At 36.1% G+C, this 25,905-nt stretch overlaps 3 protein-coding genes and 1 pseudogene across 3 annotated transcripts; all 4 read left to right on the forward strand.

The window, feature by feature from the left end:
• The first annotated feature begins 3,146 nt into the window (after nt 1-3,146).
• On the forward strand, nt 3,147-5,983 carry LOC114711346 (60S ribosomal protein L19-3). Its single transcript, XM_028895739.1, has 5 exons — nt 3,147-3,333; nt 4,708-4,830; nt 4,925-5,238; nt 5,455-5,501; nt 5,636-5,983. Exons 1-5 carry the CDS (start codon nt 3,222-3,224, stop codon nt 5,658-5,660), a joined length of 621 nt encoding a protein of 206 aa, XP_028751572.1. The 5' UTR covers nt 3,147-3,221; the 3' UTR covers nt 5,661-5,983.
• Nucleotides 5,984-7,879: 1,896 nt separating this feature from the next.
• Nucleotides 7,880-16,219, forward strand: LOC114711343 (phospholipase D zeta 1-like; annotated as a pseudogene).
• Nucleotides 16,220-18,176: 1,957 nt separating this feature from the next.
• Nucleotides 18,177-20,781, forward strand: LOC114711344 (probable protein phosphatase 2C 34). The gene is made up of 6 exons (XM_028895737.1): nt 18,177-18,284; nt 18,471-18,743; nt 19,262-19,570; nt 19,843-19,966; nt 20,091-20,314; nt 20,413-20,781. The coding sequence occupies exons 2-6, from the start codon at nt 18,498-18,500 to the stop codon at nt 20,623-20,625; spliced, it is 1,116 nt and encodes a 371-aa protein (XP_028751570.1). The 5' UTR covers nt 18,177-18,284; nt 18,471-18,497; the 3' UTR covers nt 20,626-20,781.
• A 919-nt stretch (nt 20,782-21,700) lies between these two features.
• On the forward strand, nt 21,701-25,003 carry LOC114711345 (uncharacterized). The gene is made up of 8 exons (XM_028895738.1): nt 21,701-22,107; nt 22,179-22,309; nt 22,531-22,608; nt 22,696-22,740; nt 22,836-22,880; nt 22,972-23,023; nt 23,700-23,796; nt 24,629-25,003. Exons 1-8 carry the CDS (start codon nt 21,717-21,719, stop codon nt 24,792-24,794), a joined length of 1,005 nt encoding a protein of 334 aa, XP_028751571.1. The 5' UTR covers nt 21,701-21,716; the 3' UTR covers nt 24,795-25,003.
• Nucleotides 25,004-25,905: the final 902 nt, after the last annotated feature.

Genomic DNA, 25,905 nt, shown 5'->3' on the forward strand with positions numbered 1-25,905 from the left:
TTGCTGGATAAAAATAAGGGGAAATCACAAATAAAGACCCACGAATTAGCAAAATCACTCTATGGTCACCTGAATATATCAAATTATCATGAGGGACCCAGTCTCAAATTGTAATTATAAAATCATGGCCAAATTACCAAAATACCCCTCTTTAATTTTTTTTTTCTAAAGGAAGCCACTGCCTCACCGGAATCCGGCCACCGGCGCCGGAGCTCCGGCGGCCGCTTCTGGCCACTGTCGGCGGCCAGACGCCGGGGTCCGGCCGCCAGCGGCAGCTTCCGGCAGCCTTCCTTTGTTTTTTTTTTGCAACTTTTTTTTTTTCAATAGTGGGGGAAGTGAGGTTGGGGGGATTTGATCCCCCAACCTAATGCTTTCCAAAATAAGGAATGACCATTGAGCCAACAAATTTTTGTTAACATTATAATGCAAAAAAAAAATATAAGTTAACTCATTTACTCTTGTTCCAGGTGATAACAACAATACATTTGGAAATAACAAGTTCTGATTGTAAAATAACACGTCTGGAATAAAAATTTAACAATATGTTTTTTTTATAACAATAAATTTTGTTGCAGGCAATAACAACAATACATTTAAAAATAACAAGTTCTGATTATAAATAACAAGTTTGGGATTAAAATTTAACAACACGTTTTTTTTATAACAACACACTTTGTTTCAAGTGATAACAACAATACATTTAAAACTAACAAGTTCTGATTATAAGATAATAAGTCTGGGATTAAAATTTAACAACACGTTTTTTTATAACAATTAATTATTTTATACTTTTAAAAAATAAATTATTTATAACTTATAAAAAATATTTTTAATATATTTATTTCTCTAAAAAATACTTTTTAATCTGTATATCTATACAACTCATTATAAATCAAATTACTTCTTATAAATTATAAAGTATTTATAATAAGGCATTTTTAATCTATTAATCATAGTATAAATTTTATATTATTTCATTTTTTAAATATTAAAAATAGTTTTTATATTTAAAGAATAAAATAGTATTTTTAATTATAAATTAGAGATAAATTTCATTTATAAATTTAAGCAGTCAAAAAGTATTTTTAATCTACAATAAATTGTACTATTTATAATTTATAAGAAATAGTTTGATTTATAATAAGTTGTATAGATATATAGATTAAAAATTTTTTTAAAAAAATTAAAAAAGTGTGTTGCCATTTTCCCTAAATTTTATTTATAAATTTGAACAATAAAAAGTATTTTTAATCTATAAAAATTATACTTCAAGTTCTGATTATAAATTGGAGATAAAAAATTATTTTTTTAGCAAATTAAATAGATTACAAGTACTTTTTATAAGTTATAAATAATTTATTTTTCCAAAAGTATAAAATAATTAATTGTTATAAAAAAGGTGCTGTTGAATTTTAATTCCAGACTTGTTATTTTATAATCAGAACTTGTTATTTCCAAATATATTGTTGTTATCACCTGAAACAAAGTGTGTTGCTATAAAAAACGTGTTGTTAAATTTTAATCCCAGACTTATTATCTTATAATCAGAACTTGTTATTTTTAAATGTATTGTTGTTATCACTTGAAACAAAGTGTGTTGTTATAAAAAAAAACGTGTTGTTAAATTTTAATCCCAAACTTGTTATTTTATAATCAGAACTTGTTATTTTTAAATGTATTGTTGTTATTGCCTGCAACAAAATTTATTGTTATAAAAAAAACATATTGTTAAATTTTTATTCCAGACGTGTTATTTTACAATCAGAACTTGTTATTTCCAAATGTATTGTTGTTATCATCTGGAACAAAGTAAATGAGTTAACTTATATTTTTTTTTTGCATTATAATGTTAACAAAAATTTGTTGGCTCAATGGTCATTCCTTATTTTGGGAAGCATTAGGTTGGGGATCCCCCAACCTCACTTCCCCCACTATTTAAAAAAAAAAAGTTGCAAAAAAAAAAAACAAAGGAAGGCCGCCGTCGCCGCCGGAGTTCCGGCGGCCGGACCCCGGCGTCCGGCCGCCGACAGTGGCCGGAAACGGCCGCCGGAGGTGGCCGGATTCCGGTGAGGCAGTGGCTTCCTTTTAAAAAAAAATTAAAGAGGGGTATTTTGATAATTTGGCCATGATTTCATAATTACAATTTGAGACCGGGTCCCTCATGGTAATTTGACATATTCAGGTGACCATAGAGTGATTTTGCTAATTCGAGGGTCTTTATTTGTGATTTCCCCTAAAAATAATATTTAAGAAAGAAATAGAAATTTCAGGTCAAATAAAAAAAAAAAGAAGAGAAAAGAAATTGTGACATACTGACATTAGCGCCATCAAAACCCTAAGGGAAAATTTCACTGTAGGACTGCACAAGACAATTAATCTCAAAGAGCTCCCAAAACTTTCTGAAATCTCACTGCAGGACCAAGGGGCCAATTTGATATTAATTCCACAAACGAAATGACGCCATTACCCTTAGCATCAGGTGAACCAGTCCACATGTGAACGGACTGATTCTACGTGTGAATATATGTATTTATTCTGCAAATTGGCTAGTTCCCCTTGCAAATGCGCTCTCCTGCACTTGTTTCTTCACGAACGCATGCATCAGGTGAACCAGTCTACATGTGAACGAACTGATTCCACATGTGAATATATGTATTTATTCTGCAAATTAGCTAGTTCCTCTTGCAAATGCGTTTTCTCGCACTTGTTTTCTCACGGACGCATGCATCAGGTGAACTAGTCCACATGTGAACGGACTGATTTCACGTGTGAATATATGTATTTCATCTGTAAATTAGCTAGTTTCCCTTGCAAATGCGCTCTCCCGCACTTGTTCCCTCACGGACGCATTCATCAGGTGAACCAGTTCACATGTGAACGGACTGATTCCACGTGTGAACATATGTATTTATTCTGCAAATTGGCTAGTTCCCCTTGCAAATGCACTCTCCCGCACTTGTTCCCTTCTACTAGGGGCAGTGTCGTCATTTCGTTTGTGGAATTAATATCAGATTGGCCCCTTGGTCCTGCAGTGAAGTTTCAGAAAGTTTTGGGGGCTCTTTGAGATTAATTGTCTTGTGCGGTCCTACAGTGAAATTTTCCCAAACCCTAACTGCCGACGCGGGCTGTCATCTTGTCCGTATAAAAAGAACCGCCTGAAATAGTGAAAAGCCCCTTGTAGTTTCCCCTGACCTCACACGCGGAAACAAGGAAGCCCAGCCATGGTGTCGCTGAAGCTTCAGAAGCGGCTAGCTGCCAGTGTTCTCAAGTGCGGGAAAGGAAAGGTCTGGCTTGATCCCAATGAAGTCAGCGAGATTTCCATGGCCAATTCTAGTACTTCTCTTCTCCCTTTCTCCAATTTCTTATCATTCATGCCTGTATATTACCCGAGTTACAAGGGAAAATTATCATTTTTATCATAATTAGCTTGTATCCAAGTTACTGAGTTCGCTTTTGAATCAAGGATTAAAATCAGAAGTTTTTGTCACTGCATAACATGAGGTGAACATTCGTTAGTTTATACAGATGAATCCGCAGAAAATAAGTATATGATGAAGATGATGTCTTGAGCTCGGTTTATGTCTGAAATGTTTAATCTTATTGGAAATGGGAAGTGCATTTTTTTTGTTAGTTTGGATATCAATAGCAGGATCTGAAGCAATTGCTTTTCCAGGAAAATCAATGGATCGTTTTTAATCTTTGTTGGTGTTGGTGTGGATGTTTGGTGTCGGATATCTTGCTTTATAGCAAAGAATAGCGGCGTCTCGCTTATAGACCTATAGAAACCTGGAAGACGTGTGCAAATTGTTTTTGGCCAACCAATTATATGATTCAGCCTATTTGTTTCCTACCTCGCTTGCATCTTATTTGCTGACGTGAAAATTGGTGTTGGTAGTATTGACATGCGCTTGATAGATTTAGAAACGTACAAGATTGTTTTCTTGTTCTCCTCATTTTAATATACGATAGGATGTACAGTTAGAAGTGGCCAATTTGGTTTATAGTTCCTGTCCTATCTGGTTCATGTATTAAATCTTTTCCGTGTTGTTAGGGAATGTTATTCATTTAGCTGGTAAAAATAGTTTCTGTGAGAACTAAGTATAGTTAGTTAGGTTGGTTAGTTTTTGAGTGTACTGAAGACATACTTGGACAGCATTGGCTGTTAATACTGATGCATTATTATTTGTGAGCAATGAAGCTTATGCACTATTCAGTATATCAAAGCACTTCTCTCTCCTCCTCCTCTCCTCTCTGTGGGTTTGTGTGTTCTGTCATATATGAGACAATACTCTTTGAGCCATTCTCTTGCATGTACAAACTGTATTGTCACAGTCTCACCCATTAATATTAGTGCTGTGAAATTGTTTCAATCATTTGAGGAAGCTGTTTCAGCTTTCCAAATTTTGCCAAAGATAAGTCTGTTGTTTATGATTTTTGGTGTGTGTGTGTGTGCGCGTGCGTGAGTATGAGTGTGTGAGAGAGAGCGAGAGGTCAACACTGCCTAAATTTGTCGTAGTTCATTCTCTAGGCACCTTAGTCGTGTGCGTGATTGATCATGAGGCAGGAATTATGTCTTACTGGATATGTAGCTGGTGAAATTCTGTTTCTTCTTGTCAGGATTGTAAGCTGTCAGATCCAAGTCAGCTTCTTATATTTTCTAGGTCTTGATGACATGTGTTGTAATAATGGCATAATGGCTAATGACAGGACAAAACATCCGAAAACTGGTGAAGGATGGCTTTATAATCAGGAAGCCCACAAAGATTCACTCTAGATCCCGTGCTCGAAGAATGAAGGAGGCCAAAAGAAAGGGTCGGCATTCTGGATATGGTATGATAATTTATCATTAGCATTTGTGGCTTGTTTTGTTGCACGATTTTGTTTTGTGAAGTCATTAATCGGGGCTTATTTGATTTTGATTAAGGTAAGCGTAAGGGTACTAGGGAGGCACGGCTGCCAACAAAAATACTGTGGATGAGGAGAATGCGTGTGCTGAGGCGGCTGCTTCGCAAGTATCGTGAAGCTAAAAAAATTGACAAGCACATGTACCATGACATGTACATGAAGGTGAAAGGTAATGTCTTTAAGAACAAGCGTGTTTTAATGGAGAGCATCCACAAAACCAAGGCAGAAAAGGCCAGAGAGAAAACTCTGTCAGACCAATTTGAGGCCAAGCGTGCTAAGAGCAAGGCAAGCAGGGAGAGAAAGCTGGCTAGGAAAGAGGAGCGGTGGGCTCAGGTAATGCTATGATTCCATCTCCACTCGTCTCCTTGACCCATAGAAATTGGAAGCGATTTAATTTTATATTCTTGTCATTGAAATGCAGCTGGCCAGCATAAAAAGTCACTTTTTACCTGTGATTTATCAGCTTTATCATTGCTGCTACTTTGTGTGGTAATTTGACTAAATTCATAGACTGATTTGGTGGGTTAACGTTGTATGTAAACTATGTAGGGACCTGGAGAGAGAGCACCTCAGGCAGCTTCACAACCACAAACTGAGTAAGCAATAATCTTTTTTTTCCCCTTAACCAAAAAGCATTAATCTATTGAGTGTTGACTATATAAATCTTTTGAACTATCTGTTTTTTTTTTTGTTGATCACGTGACAAATTTGGATGCTATCTCTCCTTCAGGGGTGCTAAGAAAACAAAGAAGTGATGGCTGAACTGAGACACCGGGGCTTGGGTGCTGAAGATTGAAGGTTGATTGTTGGATGTAGGATAGAAGTGTCTATGTTGGAGCTATATTGTTATCAGAACCGAACACTCGAACTCAGCTGTGGTATTATTTTCTTAATGAAGTATGTGCTCGAATCTCAATTTCTGTTGCGTCAAATATGGAGAATACCAGTAGATGAGGTTACAGTAATCTGTATGTTCATTTTTTTGTTTTGTTTTGTTTTTTGCATTAAACATTGTCCGCCCTGTAGCCGTTTGAGGTTTTTATTACAGAAGAATTTTGTCGGAAGCAAGTCTCTTAGTGACGGGGTTCCCTTTCATCTTTTTCCTGTCTGTTTGTTATGATATACTGTATGATCCCAAGTCTTAAGTTCTAACCCCGTCCATCATCTAGTTCCCACCCCACTCTTTTCTGTAGAAACAATAACAATAGTAAAGTAGAACGAGCCTTATTTTTTTTTTTCAAAAAAAGGAATGAGCCAAATATTAGTGTCCTTACTTGCATTCTAAAACGTCATCTCCTTGTGCTTTTATTTAGAAAAATAAAGAAATTAAACAATAATTGATAAAAATAATAAATATTAGAACGGGACGTACGAAGGACTAAAGAGAAATAGTTCTTCATCTGTCATGCCAATTGCCAATAGGGTGGGTCGGTGGCTCAAGAAAATCCAGTTACTGGGGAGTTAATAAGAAATGTGATAATTTGAATTAAAGAGAATGATTGTGCAAAGCATGGCATGTGGATGTGGTCAAAAAGAATAAGCTTGATAGTAAAGATGCCCTCCCGTGAGGTTAGAAGATGTTTATTTTATATTTCTTTAGGTTCTAAATGTACAAGTTAAATAATTACCTTATAAAGATTAATGATTAAGAAAATTAATTAAATTACAGTATGATTGGACCACGTTTTTTATCCCAATGAAAACGGGCTTTTAAAAGGAAAGACACTTTAAGGCTTAAGCCCAATTATACTGGCTATAATTGTGTTTATCTAAGTCTAACCTCGTGTGACCCAGTAGCATCTCAGGATCTTTGTTGTTGATAGCATAATATTTGTCCATGAGTTAAGAAATGATTTAGGTTGCTTATGGCTAAGAGATAATTTACGTTTCTATAAATATTGATATGTTGCCCAAAAGGTATGCATATTGATATAAATATATATGTATATATATAAGTTACGCTTTTTATTTTATAATAAAGTTGTTTTGATTGAATTATTTCAATTGTACTGCAAATATTAAGTTGATATTTGAAGACTCATTGAAAATCGAGTTTTTGTAACTTTTTTTTTTGCCAACGAGTTTTTGCAAATGATTATGCTTTAACGATGATCAACGGACTTCCAAATATAAAATACTAGCAGAATGTCAAACTTTACGGTTTACCCATGCCCAAGAAAAACAAAGAATAAAAAGACTTTAGGCCTTGTCATGAGGCACTTGAACACAGTTAAAATTAATTCAAAAGGCCAGGCCAGGCAAGAAAAATAAAACACTAACAAAAATGGGAGCTTTACGATGCCTGATGATATGATAATTCATCCTCTTTTAAGGAATTTGCCTGTTTATAACTCGTAACTTTCGCTTAAAATCATATATATATAAATACTCCCTCTGATTTATTATTCATGAAATTAAATCATTAAAGTGTAGGGTATAAGAATATATATTAGATTTGACAAACTAAAAAATTTATTAAATTTTAAAAGAGCTAATAAAATTTAAAATTTTTCTTAATAATACTGGAAGTGCTTTATACGTAAGATTAGAAGAGTGAATTATATTCAAAAAATTATAATACAATTAATGAGATTTTAAGTAAAAATAATTTTTTTTTAAAAAAAAATTAATACTCCATCGTAAGTCATGACAAGGACCATTTACCTTCATGGAAGTGGCTTCTGATAAGGACGTAGGGAATATAAGAATTGCATGAAATTGTATCATTTCTTAACGAAACCAACCAAAACCAAACACGCAACGAGCCTACGACTGCGAGAAGTTGGCTTTCTCATTATTCGAAGGAATAAAATGTAATTTGGCCAATCTTTCTGATGCTAAACATAGCAAGTAGGAATTGACTTCTGGGGACGATGGATCACCAGACCACCATCGCAGCAAACGCGCGGGAGACGCCATTGTCTCACCCTCAACAAACACTCCCCAGATTGGATCCGACCGACGACATTGGCGTCGTTTTATTCCTTCATGTTTTTGAATTCCCATGGCGTCGGACTCGGAGGGATCGGTGTCCGGGGGCCCTTCCCGGTACGTTCAACTCCCCCCGATCCGCCGCCGACGATAATGTCACCCGTCGCATCGTTCCGGCAAGGCGGCCCTGAGCCCGTTCGGATTTTCGATGAGTTGCCTAAAGCTACCATCGTCTCCGTCTCTCGTCCCGACGCTGGCGACATCAGTCCCATGCTCCTTTCTTACACCATTGAGTTTCAATACAAACAAGTACCAAGACTTCCATATCTCTCTTCATTGTCTTCCTACTAGTGCTTTTCTTGGAGTTGTTTGAGAGTCCTCCATTTCATGAGCCCAGATCCTTGGACCTCTGAAGTGTGAAATGACGAAACCAATACATGTAATCATAAAAGCAAGTGATCGAAGAAATAGGAAAGGAAATGATTATCTGAATACAATAATATAGTTTAACACAGTATGTAAATAACGTAGGTAAATTCGCCATAGCTTTACTGGGGGAACAAAGGGGCCAAAAAACTAAAATGGAGAATAAACCAATATTCTGCGCTGGACTGAGGAATCAGAAATAAACCCCGTTTCTTTATGGTCGCCAATGGACCTTGGCCATTTATCTTCAGTTTTCTCAGCTTAAAATTTACCTTTTAAACTTTCTTGTCTCTTGCAACTTGATTTGGTGACTTCTTCCTTCCATTTTAGGCTGTGATTGATGAATCAAGTCGATATGCCTTTGCAGTTTGGTGCTTAACATTTTAGCTATGGTTTCAATTTGACGATAGAAACTTCAGATAATAGGTGTTTTTATTTACTTGAATGAATTTCCTGTCACTGGACTATTCTTAATATGTATCTCATTTTCATTTTAGTTCAAGTGGCAGTTGGTGAAGAAAGCTTCTCAAGTGATTTATTTACATTTTGCACTGAAGAAACGTGCATTTATTGAGGAAATTAATGAAAAGCAAGAGCAGGTGTGTGTTGCCCGATAATCTTTATATTGATTTTCTGGTTAATTCCTCATATTAAAATGTTTTTTTTGCCATACACGTATCGTTTATACTATCCTCTCCTTTCAATCACATTTTCATTTTATTTGATGATATATTGTTTGCCTAGCAAAGTTTTGGGATTGTGATGTTCACTGAAACATTATATCAAGGTTAAAGAATGGCTTCAAAATCTAGGAATTGGAGAAAACAACGCTATGGTGCAAGATGATGAGGAAGTGGACGATGAAACTATCTTGCATCATGACGAAAGTGCTAAAGACAGGTGACATTGCAACTTATGTTAGCCTATTCTTCAGAACTTCGGTGACTTTTTTGGTCACAATTACCTTATATGTGGTTTTTCTTCCAGGGATGTTCCATCTATTGCTGCCTTACCAATTATACGGCCAGCCTTAGGTGGGCAGCAGTCTGTCTCAGACACAGCGATGGTTGCTATGCAAGGATATCTCAATCACTTTTTTGGAAATATTAGTATTGTTAATTCTCCGGAGGTTTGCTTCATGCATGTACTTATTGATGATAATACTTGTCCGTGTTATAAAAGCCACGCTTTCTTTATCTAACTGTCATAATATTATCTTCATTCAAATGTCATAGAAATACAAGTTATGCAAAAAGGCTAAAGAATCAGTCTTTGATACATTGAAACTTTAAAATTTAACCTGGTAATGTAATATGTAGAATGAAGACAAGTCACATCAATCTGGGGTCGCCTGTGCCAGCCATCATCATTGAAAAGTTGTGTTAGCAAATAATTACTTTAGAACAGTGTGTGTGTGTGTGTGTGTGTGTTAGCTTTAAGCTGCACGGGCAGTTTGTTAGTAGGCTTAGCTGTATTTTAACTAACTTAGAGCTAGAAATAGACATATGCCAAACTGAGCAAGTCAATAATACCATTTAGACTAAACTTTGCTACCCTGTCATCGCTCTTTATCTCTGCCTTTGAACTGTTGTTGCATTCCTGTACTTACTATTATGACAAGGTACCTGCATTTGCAGTAAGCAGCTGTATTGCGTACTGTAGGTTTGCAAGTTTTTGGAGGCATCAAAGTTATCCTTCTCACCTGAATATGGCTCCAAGCTGAAAGAAGAATATGTGATGGTGAAGCATTTGCCAAACATTTCAAAGGATGATGATTCCAGACAATGTTGTATTGTTCAGTGTTTCAGTTGTTGCAATGACAACTGGCAAAAGGTAGTGACATTGTGCTTTCAACATGGGTTGATAGCTTTGTGTGGAATTGTCGTGATACCTGTAAATGCAATAACTTGGGTGTGAAACTTGGACAGTACTGTTGAAGTCGTACATTGAAGTCAAATTATGAAAATATACTAGAAGTCATTCATACGTAATTTCGGCATCAATTGAAGCTATTTTATACTCTCATGCTGGTTGATAACTTTAACATGATATGATTTGCATCAGTCTGATGGTTCAATGAAGAGCAACGGTTTTGTTGATCTTCTTGGTTAATATATCATTCATTCCAAAAGTCCTTATCATTTCAAATTTAAAATTTATTTTAGTTTTTAAAAAGGGACAAATCTGATCTGTCTCCTTCTAGGCTATATTACAACCTAGAACACTCTAGAAATAACTGAAACAAGAGATTAAAATTACTGGAGCAAATAAGTGAAATGGACAACTTCAGCTACAGAACTAAATAACTTCTATAAACTCCCCAAGAATCATTCATCTCAGCTTCCCTTTAGCCTTCTTCATCCTTGTTCTATAGCTTGTCACGCTCATGCCTTCTGACATGGGTATGAATAATTGGGAGTCTTATCATTTTGTTTCCCAAAAGTTGTTATGATGTTTCCAAGATCGCATCCCACCTTTTGGTTTATTGCCCTTGTTTTATCCGCATGTTGTTGCTTCCTAGTTTGTTACAATTTACAACGATGCATGTTGCAACATGCCATAGTTTGAAATTCTTCAGTTCTACGAATGGAGCATCAGTCTTCAATTCCTTATATTTAACTTACAAATTACTATAGATTTTGGTTCGATGTTATCATTGTTTGCTTGTCTGTTTTGTTACATGTAGGTATGGGCTGTACTAAAACCTGGATTCTTGGCGTTTCTGGCAGATCCTTTTGACACCCAACCTTTGGACATTATTGTGTTTGATGTACTTCGTGCCTCAGATGGGAATAGAGAAGGTTGTCCAACACTGGCAACAGAAATGGTTGAACCAAACCCTTTACGCCATTCATTCAAGGTCAAATGCTCTATCTCTGTTATTACGTGTCTAATGGATTTTAGAGTGGCAGTTAATATTCTCTCTGTTTCTTGGTTAATCTTTTCGTTGTTAATCATAAAATGACAATCGGATATTAGAGCTTGTCTGATTCAAGACCAATGGAGATTCTCTTTAATTGGTAACTGTAAATGTTCAGGTGACTTCTGGAAATCGGAGCATCAGGGTAAGAGCAAAGAGTAGTGATAAAGTTAAAGATTGGGTCGCTGCCATAAATGATGCTGGAGTAAAACCTCCTGAAGGCTGGTGTCATTCTCACCGCTATGGTTCTTTTGCTCCTCCAAGAGGCTTGATTGAAGATGACAGCCAGGCTCAATGGTTCGTAGATGGTCAGGCAGCATTTGAAGCCATTTCTGCTTCAATTGAGGAAGCAAAAGCGGAGGTTTTTATTCTCTGTTAGAGCATCAAAATTATGTTGGACGTCAAGTCCACAATCATATGATCGTTCTTTTTCTGTTCAGTGATTGAGGGCTTCATGCAGATATTCATTTGTGGATGGTGGCTATGCCCAGAACTGTACCTGCGGCGTCCTTTTCACTCTCATGCTTCATCAAGGCTTGATAATTTGCTGGAAGCAAAGGCGAAGCAAGGGGTTCAGGTATTCTTTCTTTTTTTAAACAAAATAATACCAGGGATATGTCCCTTTAAAATGTAACTGTTGGCCATTACCTTTACAATGCCTTATTAATTATGCAGAGAAAAGCCCAGTTGTACAAAGAAAATATTGTTTTGAATTGCTTTTGGTATTGATATGTTTCAACTGTGAGAGTTATACAGCCATTGCTAGGTTTTGCGTCATGTGATCTTTTGTCGGATTGCTTCGTGATGCATGATTTTTCTTACGTGGTGTCAGAGTGAAATATCAAAACCCTAGCTGCTAACTCAATAACAACTCTAATAAATGATGAAGATTTGACTATCCTATTTTCCAAGTGAGAGCTGAGAAGGATTGGGATAGGTATGAATGCTGGCCTTTTGGTGCAGATTTTTATTCTTCTCTACAAAGAAGTGGCTCTTGCTTTGAAAATCAACAGCATTTACAGCAAGAAAAAGCTTCTCAGCATTCATGAGAATGTGAGGGTATTGCGCTATCCTGATCACTTTTCTAGCGGCGTTTACCTGTGGTATGCAACTTACCCAGGACTTCTTTATACATCTACACACATAATTACGTATAGAATTTTTATTATCTTGATTTTACCAGCAATATCAATTATAGTATATATTTGTGATTCAGAATATGGACTTATGATTACACGCAGGTCCCACCATGAAAAACTAGTTATTGTTGATCACCAGATTTGCTTTATTGGAGGACTGGATTTATGCTTTGGTCGTTATGACACACCTGAGCACAGAGTGGGAGATTTCCTCCTTTGATCTGGCCTGGGAAGGACTATTATAACCCTAGGTAAATTGTGTGCATCTACTAAAGGGGCTATGAAAAACCGAAAAAACAAAAATGGTCTTAAATTTCTTTCTATTTTTCAAAATAGAATCAGGATCTGAGAAGTATGCGGGGATAATAAAGCAATCCACTAGTTGAATGCAACGTAATTCTTATCGGAAGGCTGAGTGTATATATTTGTTAGACTGCATGAACCATCATAATTAGTCATCTTTTGAGGGAGTTACTGGCGTAGTTACCCATTCAAATTCATAGAGATGCTTTAATATGATTTCATTTGTTTTTTTTATAGCAGCTACTTTGTCTAACGCTGACTTGCTGGATTGGCTAATATAACATCACATAATTCATCGATTTATTTAACCTTTTCCAGGGAATCTGAACCAAACTCATGGGAAGATACAATGAAAGATGAATTAGATCGTGGAAAATATCCTCGTATGCCATGGCATGATGTCCACTGTGCCCTTTGGGGACCACCTTGTCGTGACATTGCTAGGCACTTTGTTCAGCGATGGAATTATGCCAAGGTTAGATTTTATCCATAATTAGAATAAAATGTCTTGATGATCGACACATTGTGTTCCTAGATTCCTAATTTGAAATGCCTTTTGTGTGTCTTTTTTCCTTTTAGAGGAGCAAAGCTCCATATGAGCAAGCAATACCATTACTTATGCCTCAGCATCATATGGTTATTCCACACTACTTCGGAAAAGACAGAGAATTGGAGATTGGAAATGAGAAACCTATTGATCGTAGAAGAATGAGAAGGGATGACTCCTTTTCCCTATCGCCAGCTCAAGACATTCCTCTGCTTTTGCCTCAGGAATCTGATGGGCCACATACTCCTAAAGGATACCCAGAATCAAATAGGTTAAGAACCTTTTCAAATCTCAATCAGCCAATCAAAACGAGTACTAGTCTTCCTCCCCTTTATCAGAAGGCCAGAGTTCAACCAGTTGGCTCAGATACACCAATGAAAGGCTTTGTAGATGATATTGATTATATTAATGAAAGTGGGAAAATGTCTCAAGATAGAGTTGCTTGTGTCAGCACAAAAGGCACAGATCCTGAATGGTGGGAGGCACAAGAACGGGGTGATCAGGGAGGCTTTGCTGACGAATCTGGACGAGTTGGTCCTCGTGCTTCCTGCCGCTGTCAGGTATGTTACTGATGCCTATTGCCCAAACTCAAGTGGTCACCTCAAAGATAATTGCGCCAACAGTTTCTTTTTCCCCTTTCTTTAATATTTTAGATCATCTGATTAAACTCTTCGTAGTTTGAAATGCTTCAGATGATGTAGTAATCAATTACTAATGTTTTGGCCGCTAAATTGATATCATTTTTTGATAGAGACAGATGTTTTAACCATAGTTAATGTAACATTGCCTAATTGCATGAAAAATCAGTATTACTTTGGTCTCACGACAGATTTATTTTCATCTCGGCACATCATATGATCTGACTGTCTTCTTAACTGGTTCTCCCTTTTTTTTTCTTTTTCTTTTTAATTTTTCCCCACACTGGATATAGTAATCTATGCTATCATTTAAATTGTTAGGTTATTAGGAGTGTCAGTCAATGGTCTGCTGGGACAAGCCAAACTGAACAGAGCATCCACAATGCTTATTGCTCTCTAATTGAGAAAGCTGAATACTTCATCTACATAGAGGTATCTATGTACTTTCCTTCTGTACCTACATTAGATGATCCCGTTTATAATTATGATGACTTGGTTTTATGTTTAGTCTCCAAACATGTGATTTAGAAGAGTGTTTTTTTTTCTGTGTTAATTATTGGAGTTGATATTGGATAATTTTCAGTATCCAGCGTGGCACAACTGTGTTTTGATTGTTCCTAATCATGGATACTAATTTTCAGTTCCCTCTCTTGCTTAGCCCTTCTTTTCCAATGCCTACCATTCCTATTTCAGTATTACTTCCTATGCTTGTTTTGTGGCTTCTTCTGGACTGATTGTTCCGTTTCATCCTTGGTACTTTGTTCCAGAATCAGTTTTTTATCTCAGGTCTTTCAGGAGATGAGATGATACAAAATCGTGTGTTGGAAGCTTTATATCAACGGATTATGCGAGCTTACAATGATCAAAAAGTTTTTAGGGTTATAATTGTCATCCCCCTCCTTCCTGGCTTCCAGGTTCTTATTATTTTTGCTTTTTGTCTGTACAGTTTCTACTTCCTCAATAAATATTTTCCGCATAGTTATTGGACTTATTTCATAATCATGCAGGGAGGCCTTGATGATAGTGGGGCAGCATCTGTAAGAGCCATAATGCACTGGCAGTACCGAACCATTTGCAGAGGACAAAAATCTATATTGCATAATCTCTGTGATCTCCTGGGTGCAAAAGCCCACGACTATATATCTTTCTTTGGCCTCAGGGCTTATGGAAGACTCTTTGATGGCGGTCCAGTGGCAACCAGCCAGGTATTTTTGTTCCAAGTGCATCACTTATATTCAAGTGAGCAGCACCGGAAATCTTATTCACATTTATGTATTCTTCAGGTGTATGTTCACAGTAAAATCATGATAGTCGATGACTGTACAACTTTGATAGGATCTGCTAATATTAACGATAGAAGTTTACTTGGTTCCAGAGACTCTGAGGTATAGTTAAGGTTCATTTCAGTAACTACTATTTTGTAATTGTTGTGTCATATTCAATCTCGTAAATTGTCCCAATGGAATTTCAGATTGGTGTTGTAATAGAAGACAGAGAGTTAACTGGATCATATATGGGTGGAAAACCATGGAAAGCAGGGAAGTTCGCTCTGACTCTTCGCTTGTCATTATGGTCTGAACACTTGGGTCTCCAAGAAGGAGAGGTCTGCAAATTTCATTCTTATCCGAAGAAGATAATGTGCTTCGTGTTGTTGATTCCCACTGATTATGTTCATATTTTTCTCCCCAGATTGATCAAATAACAGACCCAATTGTTGAGTCTACTTATAAGGACATTTGGCTGGCAAGAGCAAAGGTAATTGAACGTTTGTATTGATAACATGATCTGTGGAATATTTGGGATAGATTAATTATGAAATGAATTATAGTAAACTAGTAAATGTATTTGGATGTCTTTCAGAGAAATAGTGCAATTTACCAAGATGTCTTTTCTTGCGTGCCAAATGATTTGATACACACCAGGTATATATGGCAGTTATCATTCATTTTTTGGTATTTTATGATTTTATCCATTTTCTCTTTGTCCTGACATGCATTCTAAACGTATAATTTTGTAGAGTTGCTTTCAGACAAAGCACAGCTCGCTGGAAAGAAAAAATTGGCCACACAACTATTGATATAGGAATTGCCCCAAAAGTGTTGGAATCTTTTCATAATGGAGCTATCAAGAATACTGATCCCTTGGAGAGATTGGCTTCAGTGAAGGGTCATCTTGTTTCTTTTTCGTTGCAGTTCATGTGTCAAGAAAATTTAAAACCTGCTTTCAATGAAAGCGAGTACTACGCTTCTCAAGTTTTCCATTGACCGTGTGATGTCTGAGAGAGTATGTAAAAAATATTGAGGATCTTTCCCCCTTTTTTTCCCAGGGATCTGCATCTTTATTACTTGCATTATTTTATTTCTTGTAAAGAACATATCTGCTGCAGTTCATTCTTGTATAAAATCATTTAGTTTCATTATACCCTGAAATATAATAAAGGTCTAATTTTGCTCCAAAAAATTTGTGTAGGAATTGTGAGTTTTTGAAAGTTTTTCTTTGGACCAATATCGCCTCAGAAACATTGAAAGAGGAGCAATATCGCTCTTAACTATTAAAAACTTTCAATAATCAGAACTTTTACGCGAAAACTTTCTAGCAAAATTGAACCTTAACCTTATAATAAATCTGTTTGTCATATTTATGAATTTAGTTGTTATTAATGCTTTCTATTTATATTTCTTACAAATTTCATTCTCTTACCTGTCAGCTAAATTCAAACCTTCTGTAGCTTTCAGTTTTATTAAAGGTACATATCAATGCCTCCCCTGCAAGCACTCATTCCTCTTCATGATCTGGACAGAAGCATGATTATTACTGGTCACATTAAAGCAAGTTCCTCATCCTTAGGCTCAACTCAAGTGGTGGATCATGTTCAGGAAATTAAATAACCAGTATTTTCATTTGGGCATGCGTTTTTTTTTTTTTTTCCACCACTACTTTTGATTTAGTGCTAAATGCCGCCCCACCAATATCCAATATAAAACCCAACCTAGTCTTTGTCAAAATCCATATGAACCATTCTGACTCAGAATCTTCATTATTCTAAATCATCCCATCTAGGATGCAATCTAGCACTTGTAAAAGTCTTATCCTGATGACTTACTTTTTTTTGGGTTGGGTTAGGTGTATTACATCAACTGTATCTCTAAATAACCATAACTAATAATAAAAATGATCACTTTATTATGTCATCGATTCTCGTTTAAAATTTTCTTCTGAACTTTTCTTGTTTATTAACTCTCCAATGAATGAATGACATCAATATATTTATATATATATATGTATGTATGTATGACATATGAGATTGCGTCTTAATCATATGTTAACAAGTATCAAGGGGGGAAATGGCCATTCAAAACCTTGGTAAGGGAACAATGGTGTTTAAGGACCCTAATTCAGAAATGAAGTTAGGGATGGAATCTTTAAAACATGACCTTAGTCCTTTACTAGTGAATGTCATTATTTTTCCACTCAAGTCCTCCCATGGAAACTCCACAAAAATAGCTCTTTACTCTTCAAGAGTTAGTATGCAGCAATCATGCATATGTGGGGCCCTTTCCCTCCACATCCATCCAAGCCATGAAAGTATGCTTGTTAATCAACTATTTAACAAGTGTCTTTGTTTTATTGTTGGTGGTGATGGGTCACAAACTAATTTCACAAAGTGTCCCTTTTATTTGACCCTTGACATCCTGGGGCCCACCAAAACAACTGGCCAAGCCACAGCCTTGTGTTTGGTATATTTATTGGTTACCTGGTTAGAATTTGTCCAATAGATTGATTTATTCAATTATTATGACTGTGTAAAGATATTTAGTCTCTTTCCCTTGTGATCAACATTGAACATTAATTATTAATTAATTTAAACCAAACCACTAAAAACAATCTAATCTCGTCCACAAAAGGCAACTTTTTAATGCTTTAAGTCCTTGTCAAGTTATGTTAATTTAATTCAAATTTCTTAATTGTTAATTACCGACCAGTTATGATATTTTATTTAATTCGTTAAATTTAGTTCGGTGCAGACAAAATATTATTCAAATGCGCAAGTTGATATATTTGTTTTTAATCCCTCAGAAAATACTAATTTATTGAATTCAACGATTTATTTTTCAATTTTATAATCATAGGAACTCACAAGTAGGAGGCCATGATGTAACTGATAATGTAAGTTAAAATGTGAAGAGAACAACATTTTAGTATTCAAATTGCTCATTCCTTCTGAATCTTGAGGAGGTCATAAAAAGGGTGATAAGGTAATATCACTCACCAGCCACCAGCGTTGATTATAAGTTGCAATAATTAAACGTCACGTCGTTAACACAATTGTGATTGCAGTTTTTGGTTAATGAGTGCAAGTAAATATATACACACACATATATATAACTTCAGCGAAATCACCTTTGAGTTCCTCAGATTTTGCAGGCAATGCAAGCAACACTTTTCTCCTATATCAGGATTACTGGGATTCAAAGGTATTGAATATTTTATCCTTGTTCATGTTCCTTTACTGGAGAAAAACGTTTGCGTCTTCATTTTGTTTCTGGAAAAGGAAAAACAGGCGTCGCCACAAAATCATATAACAAGAGTTAAATTTCTTGATTCTGCCAAGATTTTCAATCTGGTTTTGAACATGTCAAGGGTTGAAATTTGTATTGCAGCGTGATTGGAATGTAGTGGTTGCCGCCATGGTTTTCTTTCCATCTCTTGTCAATGGATTGGCGAGAACTGTGTCATTCAGAAGAGAAAAGAATAGTCCAAAGGATGAAGGTGGAAGGAAAGTTGTGGAAGCATTGGCCAAAGAAGCAAAGAAGAATGAACTGTTGTTGAGCTCATCTGGAACTGTTAAGTCTCATAAGGCTAACACTTTTGCATCTGTCTTCTCCAAGAGGGGCACAAAAGGGACCAATCAGGATCGTCTTGCTGTTTGGGAGGTAAGCCAACTCCATCCTTTTTTGTTCATCTGGCAAAACTACTTCAAAGATCATATATCAGAAGCCCGAGCAAGTTTGGCTAGCATATAAATATATCGAAAATCAATCAAATAAATCAGCTGTAAACAAGTAAGCATGTCAGAGATGAGCTCAAATGAATAATTCTGCTAGAGGAGCTTACATATGTTCAAATCAATCTATCATATGTGGCTGAAAACGTGTTATATAACACTCATGTAATTTGTTCAACCATCAAATAATGACACTATGGTATTTAGTGGCCATGAAAAAAAACTACGGTATTTTGTATCCAATTAATGAAAATAATCACGAAATGTTTCAAAATTATCCCAAGATACTTTGTAAAGAACAAGGAACAAGGGAGTTGAATGAGGCATTTGAGGCTTCGAGAAGATAAACTGATTTCGAGTAAAATCAAGTTGAGAAAACATTGACTTTCCTACAAATTTCTGTAACATATGAATATTTACTATGTTTTAATTTGTTTGGTGTGGTAGGGGTTTGGTTGCCAAGATGACATGATCTTCTGTGGAATATTTGATGGGCATGGCTCATGGGGACACTTTGTAGCCAAAAGGGTCAGAGAATTAATACCTCTTTCTTTACTCTGCAACTGGCAAGAAGCCTTGGCTACAACATCACTTGATCTGGATTTTAAACTTGAAGAAGACAGAAACCTTCATTGGTTTGACCTATGGAAGCAATCATATTTGAAGACTTGTGCTGCTGTGGATCAGGATCTGAAGAACCATACCCGCTTTGATTCCTTTCAAAGTGGTGCTACTGCTTTGACAATTATTAAACAGGTTAGATTCTCTATCTTCAAGTACCGATTTATTACTTTGCTTATTTGCTTTCAGAAACCTTAGATTGTACGGTTCTCTTGTTCAACTGGTGCAAAACATTTGAATCCGATGGTTATGCAATTCTACTTGATGGATCTTCTCCAAATCTTTTAAGGAACATGTCTTTGTAACTCAATAATATTTTTCACAATCTCAATATACAGAGCTATGCAATATCTCAATTTGATGTATTTATCAGAAGCAGCCTAAAATTTCTGCCAAATCTATTTCAGGGTAAACTTCTCACCCTAGCAAATTTAGGTGACTCTCGGGCTGTCTTGGCAACTGCTTCAGAGGATGATGATGGCACACTGATTCCCCTTCAACTTACAACTGATTTAAAGCCAAACTTACCAGGTAAAATAAACTTTATAATGAGGCACACTTCTGATATAATTATATGTTTTACTTAACATAGACCCAGTCTACCCTAAATTCTGTGGGTGTAAGAAAAATTGACAGTTGCTTTTGTATACATCAGAGGAAGCGGAGCGCATAAAGAAGTGTAAAGGGAAGGTGTTTTGTATGGAAGATGAACCAGGAGTGTACAGAGTGTGGTTGCCAGATGGTAAAACGCCAGGGCTTGCCATATCAAGAGCCTTTGGTGATTACTGTGTCAAGGACTTTGGACTAATCTCTGTGCCTCAAGTCACTCAAAGAACACTCACCACCAGGGATCAGTTCATAATCTTGGCATCAGATGGGGTATGTATATGTGTAATGTAACTCTATTCTTATTTCAATCAGGATTTCAGAACAGAAAACATTTACGTTAATTATCATCCTTGTTTCTGTGCGTTCAGGTATGGGATGTTATTTCCAACGATGAAGCAGTGAAGATTGTATCCTCAGTGCCTCAGAAGGAAAAAGCAGCTCAGAGACTGGTTCAATGCGCTGCATATGAATGGAAACGAAAGAGAAGAAACATTGCCATGGATGACATGTCGGCTATTTGTCTCTTCTTTCACTCCTCTTCTTCATCTTATTCGCTTAAACCTTCTAGGCGTGTCAAATAGCACTCAGTTTCACTTACAACATAGAATACTTTACACTCTCCTGGTCACTGTACAAGCCTTTCTATACATGGTGAACTGTACGATACATTCACTTGTCTTGCTTCTTAAATGGAATGATTTTGAGTTGATAATAACTAATTTGAAGTCTTTACTTCAGTTTTACCCATACGCGTATGGCTCTAGCTTCAAATAATGGCTGGATGACACTAATGGATGAGCTAAGCTAACTCGTAAAACCTGAAGTTGTCGTAAAATACTAAATAATCAAGTTGGAATGACTTATAATCAACTTTTAAATAACAATTTATAAAATACGAGATAAATATGTAATGAGAGTTTTATCTTAGCCTATGTGAGACGTATTTATAAATGATTTCAAATATGATATTAGCTCCGGTTCTAGTAATAATACTAAAGGTTTCAAATATATTGTACCAAAAAAAAAGAGGCTTCAGAGATAATTTTTATTAAATAAACTGACTCATTTGATGGGAAAAGAATCAAAACAATAGGGATTAAATAATTTTTTATTTACTAGGGACATTTTTGAAAAATAAACATTTGTTATTCTTCCATTATGAGGGATTTTTTAATCATCATATGGCCAAGCTCAATAACATCATTATTGGAGGTTTTGAAGTTAACGAGAGTCCTCCTTACTGAGAGAAACATGTATATGGATAATATTGCCAACCATAACTTTAATTTATCATTAAATTTGATGTATCGACATTTATTTTAGGGAAAATTATGATCAAGTCTCACAGAAGAGAAATAATTACCAAAAGGTCTTAATAACAATCTTAACAGCCTAAAATGACAAGTCTTATAATGAAAATGACAACTTCGGAGATTTATTTTTTAGTTGTTTTCTTTATTTGGGACCTCATTGTATTTCTCTCATTATTTTATCACTAAACTTGACCTTTTTTGTGTTTTTGTGGGTTATCATCCAATTATGAGCCCTATCATCCAATTTGAATAATAATAATAATAATATTTCCGTTTGCCTGGCGCTCGCGCTGATCCATGGACCATAGCACCTTAAGCTGCCTGACGAATTGACTAAAAGGTCCCAGACGTTGCGTAAAATGACAAATATGCCACTCTATCACCCGATTCAGCATCCTCCATCCATCGCCATCTCCAACTCCGGCGACCAAACTCCATCCCCGGCCACTCCCTTGATGTACATCTCTCTACCGCTCTCGCCCTCTCCCGCAGTCGTGTCTCACGCGTGGCATCGACGCACCTTTCTCTCCGTCTCACACTCCTCTCCACTCTCGTCTACTCCTTTTACTTCTCTATTCAAATCCTGTCTCCGGCGACCATCTAAAATTTCCATGTCTTCCGATGGCATCCGATTAGCTTCTCCGGCTAAGCAGCTAGATATCTGGGAACTGAACGATGAATCCGATTTTGAAACTCTTCTGTCACCCGATGGCTACCTGTCCATCTGCGGCTTCGGATCCCTCCTTTCAGGTACGTAAAATACAGTTACACTTTGCATTTGTCAACTGTGATCGTTTTGGTAGTTGTGCCTTATGGGACAGAGAGAAGTGCCAGAAGTACTTTCCCGGATTTGGTGAACTTCAGAGTTGCGAGATTGAATGGGTTTCGACGGGTGTTTGCTCACGTAGCCCCGGTTTTCTTTGAGCGTGGCATTGCCAAGCCAGAAACTAAGGTTAATTCTTACTCGATAAGCACCAGTGATTTTATGTGTTTAATTTCCTTAATTCCGTGAAAACAGAGGAAAGAAGAAGGATTGCAGTTTATGCCGCTGATATTTAGATTGCTTATCAGATAGAATGTGTGTCTGGAGGCAGTTTTATTGTGTTTACGTATCAACCCAAAGAGACTTCCGTATATGATGTATTTACTGAGCGCTGATTCAAAAATTCTTAGGAGATTTCCAGCTTGAGTGTGGAGCCATGTGTAGCAGAAACTCTTATTGTAACAGTCTTTGAGATCACAAAATCAGAGGTTCGCGGTTACATTTTGATCCCTTTTTGAGTGAGGATGAAGTTAAGCAAAGCACTAGAGCTAACAAGATTTGGATCTCATGTTCAGATTCCAGCTTATATGAGGAGGGAGCTCGAGTTTCGGTTTCTTGCTGTAAGCTTTTAGATTGCGAACCTTGTTGCTTGTCTAGTTCGATTGTCGTCTATTATGTATTTGAGATGTCCAAATTTCGATCTTTTACATCCTAGGTTCTTCCTGAAACGCTTGATGGGACATCTTTTGACTATCCAGCGGTATGTAGCAAATGAGTGACTAATTTTTGTGATGTCAGAGCACCTGTTTCAGCAAATACACCGTATATCTGATGCGTCTAATTTTTCATAGGTCCTTTGCGCTCGTTATAGTGATGAAGAGTTCTTCAACATTAGATGTAAAGGTAATCCTTTTGCCATTTTTTTTATTTTTATCGGCGCTTGAGACGTAAATGATTTCCATTTAGTCGAAACCTCTAATATTCATTCAATCTTCTTCATGTTTCTTTGCATTATTATGCTTGTGTCTATTTGTGCGGCATTATTGGCACCTTTCATCCCAAATATGACTCATTACAAAAATCAGTCAAGGAGATAATTAACCATGTTCCTTTTGAAGCTGAATGAGTTGAAAAGATGGAAGTACCTTAATCACCCGTAGGACCAATGCAGAACATGCCTTTTATAAAGTTACAGCATGTTGTCATGTTACATTCTTGATTCTACATATCGTAGGCTCTTATATCCGAATGGTCCCATATTGTTACTCCATACTAATCATTTACGCATTACATCAAGATTCTTATATAGCGGCTTCCCAATGGACCGGGGTTAATAGTTGCCCCCGGTTATCACACGATAAATAATTAGTTCTTCAGAGACCGATGTAATACATTGATTTCATAAATTATCGTCCATGCAGTAGGGTGAAATGGAATATCAGATTATAGGATTTTCCTCTCATCAAGATATTGTTGGTTGATACTGGGGTTCGCTTCTAAATTCAGTGATCTCTGTACCATTGTCCTCGGTCTGAACGAGATTGTTTCATTTGTTGTTGGGATCCTTTTCTTCCTACAGGAAGCAAGGAAATCTATTTTCAGCAATATGGACGATGGAATATTGATCGGATTTGGAGAGATGATGTCTTACCTTGTCGTGTTTATCTTCGACACTGGTAAGCACATTTTAGATTAAAGTTCATTTGTTATTCACCACTTCAATATCTTAAAGAATAAAAGATCTAAAATGGTGAATCGCTTACATTTTGCAAGTTAAATGATTCTGTCTGTTAAGATGCATAATCTGGAACCCTGGGTTCACTTTTACCTTTTTCAGTTTTCTTTCCCGTTGACAAACCAGAAAGAATAGCAATTTCGTGGAGATTAAAACACCTTAGGAAGCTGTATGAGATACCAAGCAGTTAGAAACATATTAATAAGATGTTTTGATAGTTGCGTGTTTATATCTTCTAAATAGCATAGGGATGGTATACACACATGTTAAGTTCAAATGTTCAGTAAACGAGAATCGAAGAACTGGGGGAAGTTAGGATACCTTCGTACCAAATGCCACGTAAGGGTATGTTCAGGAGTTAGAAGTGAGGTCAAATAAAAAAAATTTCTTCCCCATCATTCGGATGTTTAAAATAAGCAAGGAAAGAGAATTGAAGCTTAGATGATCTATGTTGAATTGTTGATGGATTATTACTATTTTTTCATAAACTTTTTATTTGTGAAGTTGATTATAAATATTTAATTTCTTGACATTTAAAAGAGAAAATAATGGAAGGCATAGTAATGAATTAGCTTATTTCTTCATCAAATGCCATCGTGGAGGCTTGGAAACCAACAGGTTGGAAATATTTGGTAATAATACTACTGCGCATGGAGAAAATTGTGATGAAATATTTCCTTCCCTTTCCTAAGCCTAAGCTTTCTCTTTTAAGATTCAATATACCATTGGAATCCCAATGTAAATTAATTGGAAATTCATGAAATATTTTGTAGTGTGTTGGCAGCAAAAAATCTTGGCGACGAGGCTTACAACAATTTCATGGATCACACCTATCTAGCCGACCGTAAAACAACAATTCGCAAGTATCTGGCAACAACGGGTTCTGGGATCATGGAAGAGGAGCCTCCAGTTTCCCTCAAGCAACGCTATGGTGGTTGATAATCTAATCCAAATTGTAGTTGTCCATTTGCTGCAAAAATATGGTCTTTCTGATGTGTTGGGTGGTGGCAGAAAGAAAGATGTGTTCGCCGTCATGATGTTTATGGTTGATGGAACATTCTTGGCCTAAATATACTTGTGATCTTTCTTGCATGAATTTTTCCCTATGTTTCTTAAATTTGATTGATTACAATTAGGTTCTTCAAAAATTTTGTTTAGTTTTCGTCACTCCTTCAGGGGAACCTCTTGCAGACTGCAGAGTATTTCGGCAGAGATATAGGAAATAGGATCGCATATCAAATAATCCAGCAAACCAGCAAAATGACGTCTTCAAAGTTAAAAAGCGAAATGAAAAGAAATAGAAAGGGATAAAATATTTTCTTGCTCTCAATTTATTTGAGATTTTATTTTTCTGAAATTTGAAAGACTCGTGGGAACAAAATCGTTAGGTTAAAAGCAATATTTTTAAGATTAGGCAGGTGATGGAAATGATTGACAACATGCATTAAACGAATCCTGCACTGTAGGCTTTAAGGTTACTTGAGATGTTTTACCCAAAAAGATGCTATTATTATCATCGGCATGCAATTTAATTTGCTTCCCTTAAGTGAGAGGATCAACAAACCCATTAATTAATAGGAGTTGGGTTAGCGAAAGAGGCTAATTCCTTGTAACATACTACATTCGGTCTTTAATATAAGATCCTATTTGACTTTTATTTTGATCCTAAATATAAGACCCCAATCTACTTTGTCTCTCATATTTATACATTTTTTTTCCAAAGTAGCCCTTCTAACAATGATAGTTTTAGTCAATACACTTGATTAGTAAGGATATTTTAGGAAAGACAACACCTATTTAGGACAAATAACTAACTTAGCTTACTTTCTTAATCTCCTTAAATTAGTCAATTGGCTCTTATAATTAGGACCGAAGGTAGTAATAAACTAGTATTTGAATTCTCATCTAAAGAGATTCTTGATAGTGCCTCGAATAAAACTGCCTTAAAAAAGAAGATACCTATACGTAGAGGAGGGAAAAAAACCAACCCAAGGATTAAAAAGGAGAAAGATAATAGGATACAGTACATCAATCTTCAACCAGGATGCAC

This window comes from Neltuma alba, unplaced genomic scaffold, assembly GCF_004799145.2.
Source record: "Neltuma alba isolate B1F8T4 unplaced genomic scaffold, ASM479914v2 tig00011289_pilon, whole genome shotgun sequence".
NCBI classification, from domain to species: domain Eukaryota; kingdom Viridiplantae; phylum Streptophyta; class Magnoliopsida; order Fabales; family Fabaceae; genus Neltuma; species Neltuma alba.

What these genes read in the sequence shown, in the direction of transcription:
- LOC114711346 (XM_028895739.1), top strand. Translation starts at nt 3,222, where the DNA reads ATGGTGTCGCTGAAGCTTCAGAAGCGGCTAGCTGCCAGTGTTCTCAAG. An exon ending in GGGTCGGCATTCTGGATATG is followed by an intron (nt 4,831 to 4,924) that starts GTATGATAATTT and finishes ATTTTGATTAAG; the next exon opens with GTAAGCGTAAGGGTACTAGG. An exon ending in AAGAGGAGCGGTGGGCTCAG is followed by an intron (nt 5,239 to 5,454) that starts GTAATGCTATGA and finishes TAAACTATGTAG; the next exon opens with GGACCTGGAGAGAGAGCACC.
- LOC114711344 (XM_028895737.1), top strand. Translation starts at nt 18,498, where the DNA reads ATGGTTTTCTTTCCATCTCTTGTCAATGGATTGGCGAGAACTGTGTCA. An exon ending in ATCGTCTTGCTGTTTGGGAG is followed by an intron (nt 18,744 to 19,261) that starts GTAAGCCAACTC and finishes TTGGTGTGGTAG; the next exon opens with GGGTTTGGTTGCCAAGATGA. An exon ending in TTTAAAGCCAAACTTACCAG is followed by an intron (nt 19,967 to 20,090) that starts GTAAAATAAACT and finishes TGTATACATCAG; the next exon opens with AGGAAGCGGAGCGCATAAAG.
- LOC114711345 (XM_028895738.1), top strand. Translation starts at nt 21,717, where the DNA reads ATGACAAATATGCCACTCTATCACCCGATTCAGCATCCTCCATCCATC. An exon ending in CTTCGGATCCCTCCTTTCAG is followed by an intron (nt 22,108 to 22,178) that starts GTACGTAAAATA and finishes CTTATGGGACAG; the next exon opens with AGAGAAGTGCCAGAAGTACT. An exon ending in TCGAGTTTCGGTTTCTTGCT is followed by an intron (nt 22,741 to 22,835) that starts GTAAGCTTTTAG and finishes TTTACATCCTAG; the next exon opens with GTTCTTCCTGAAACGCTTGA.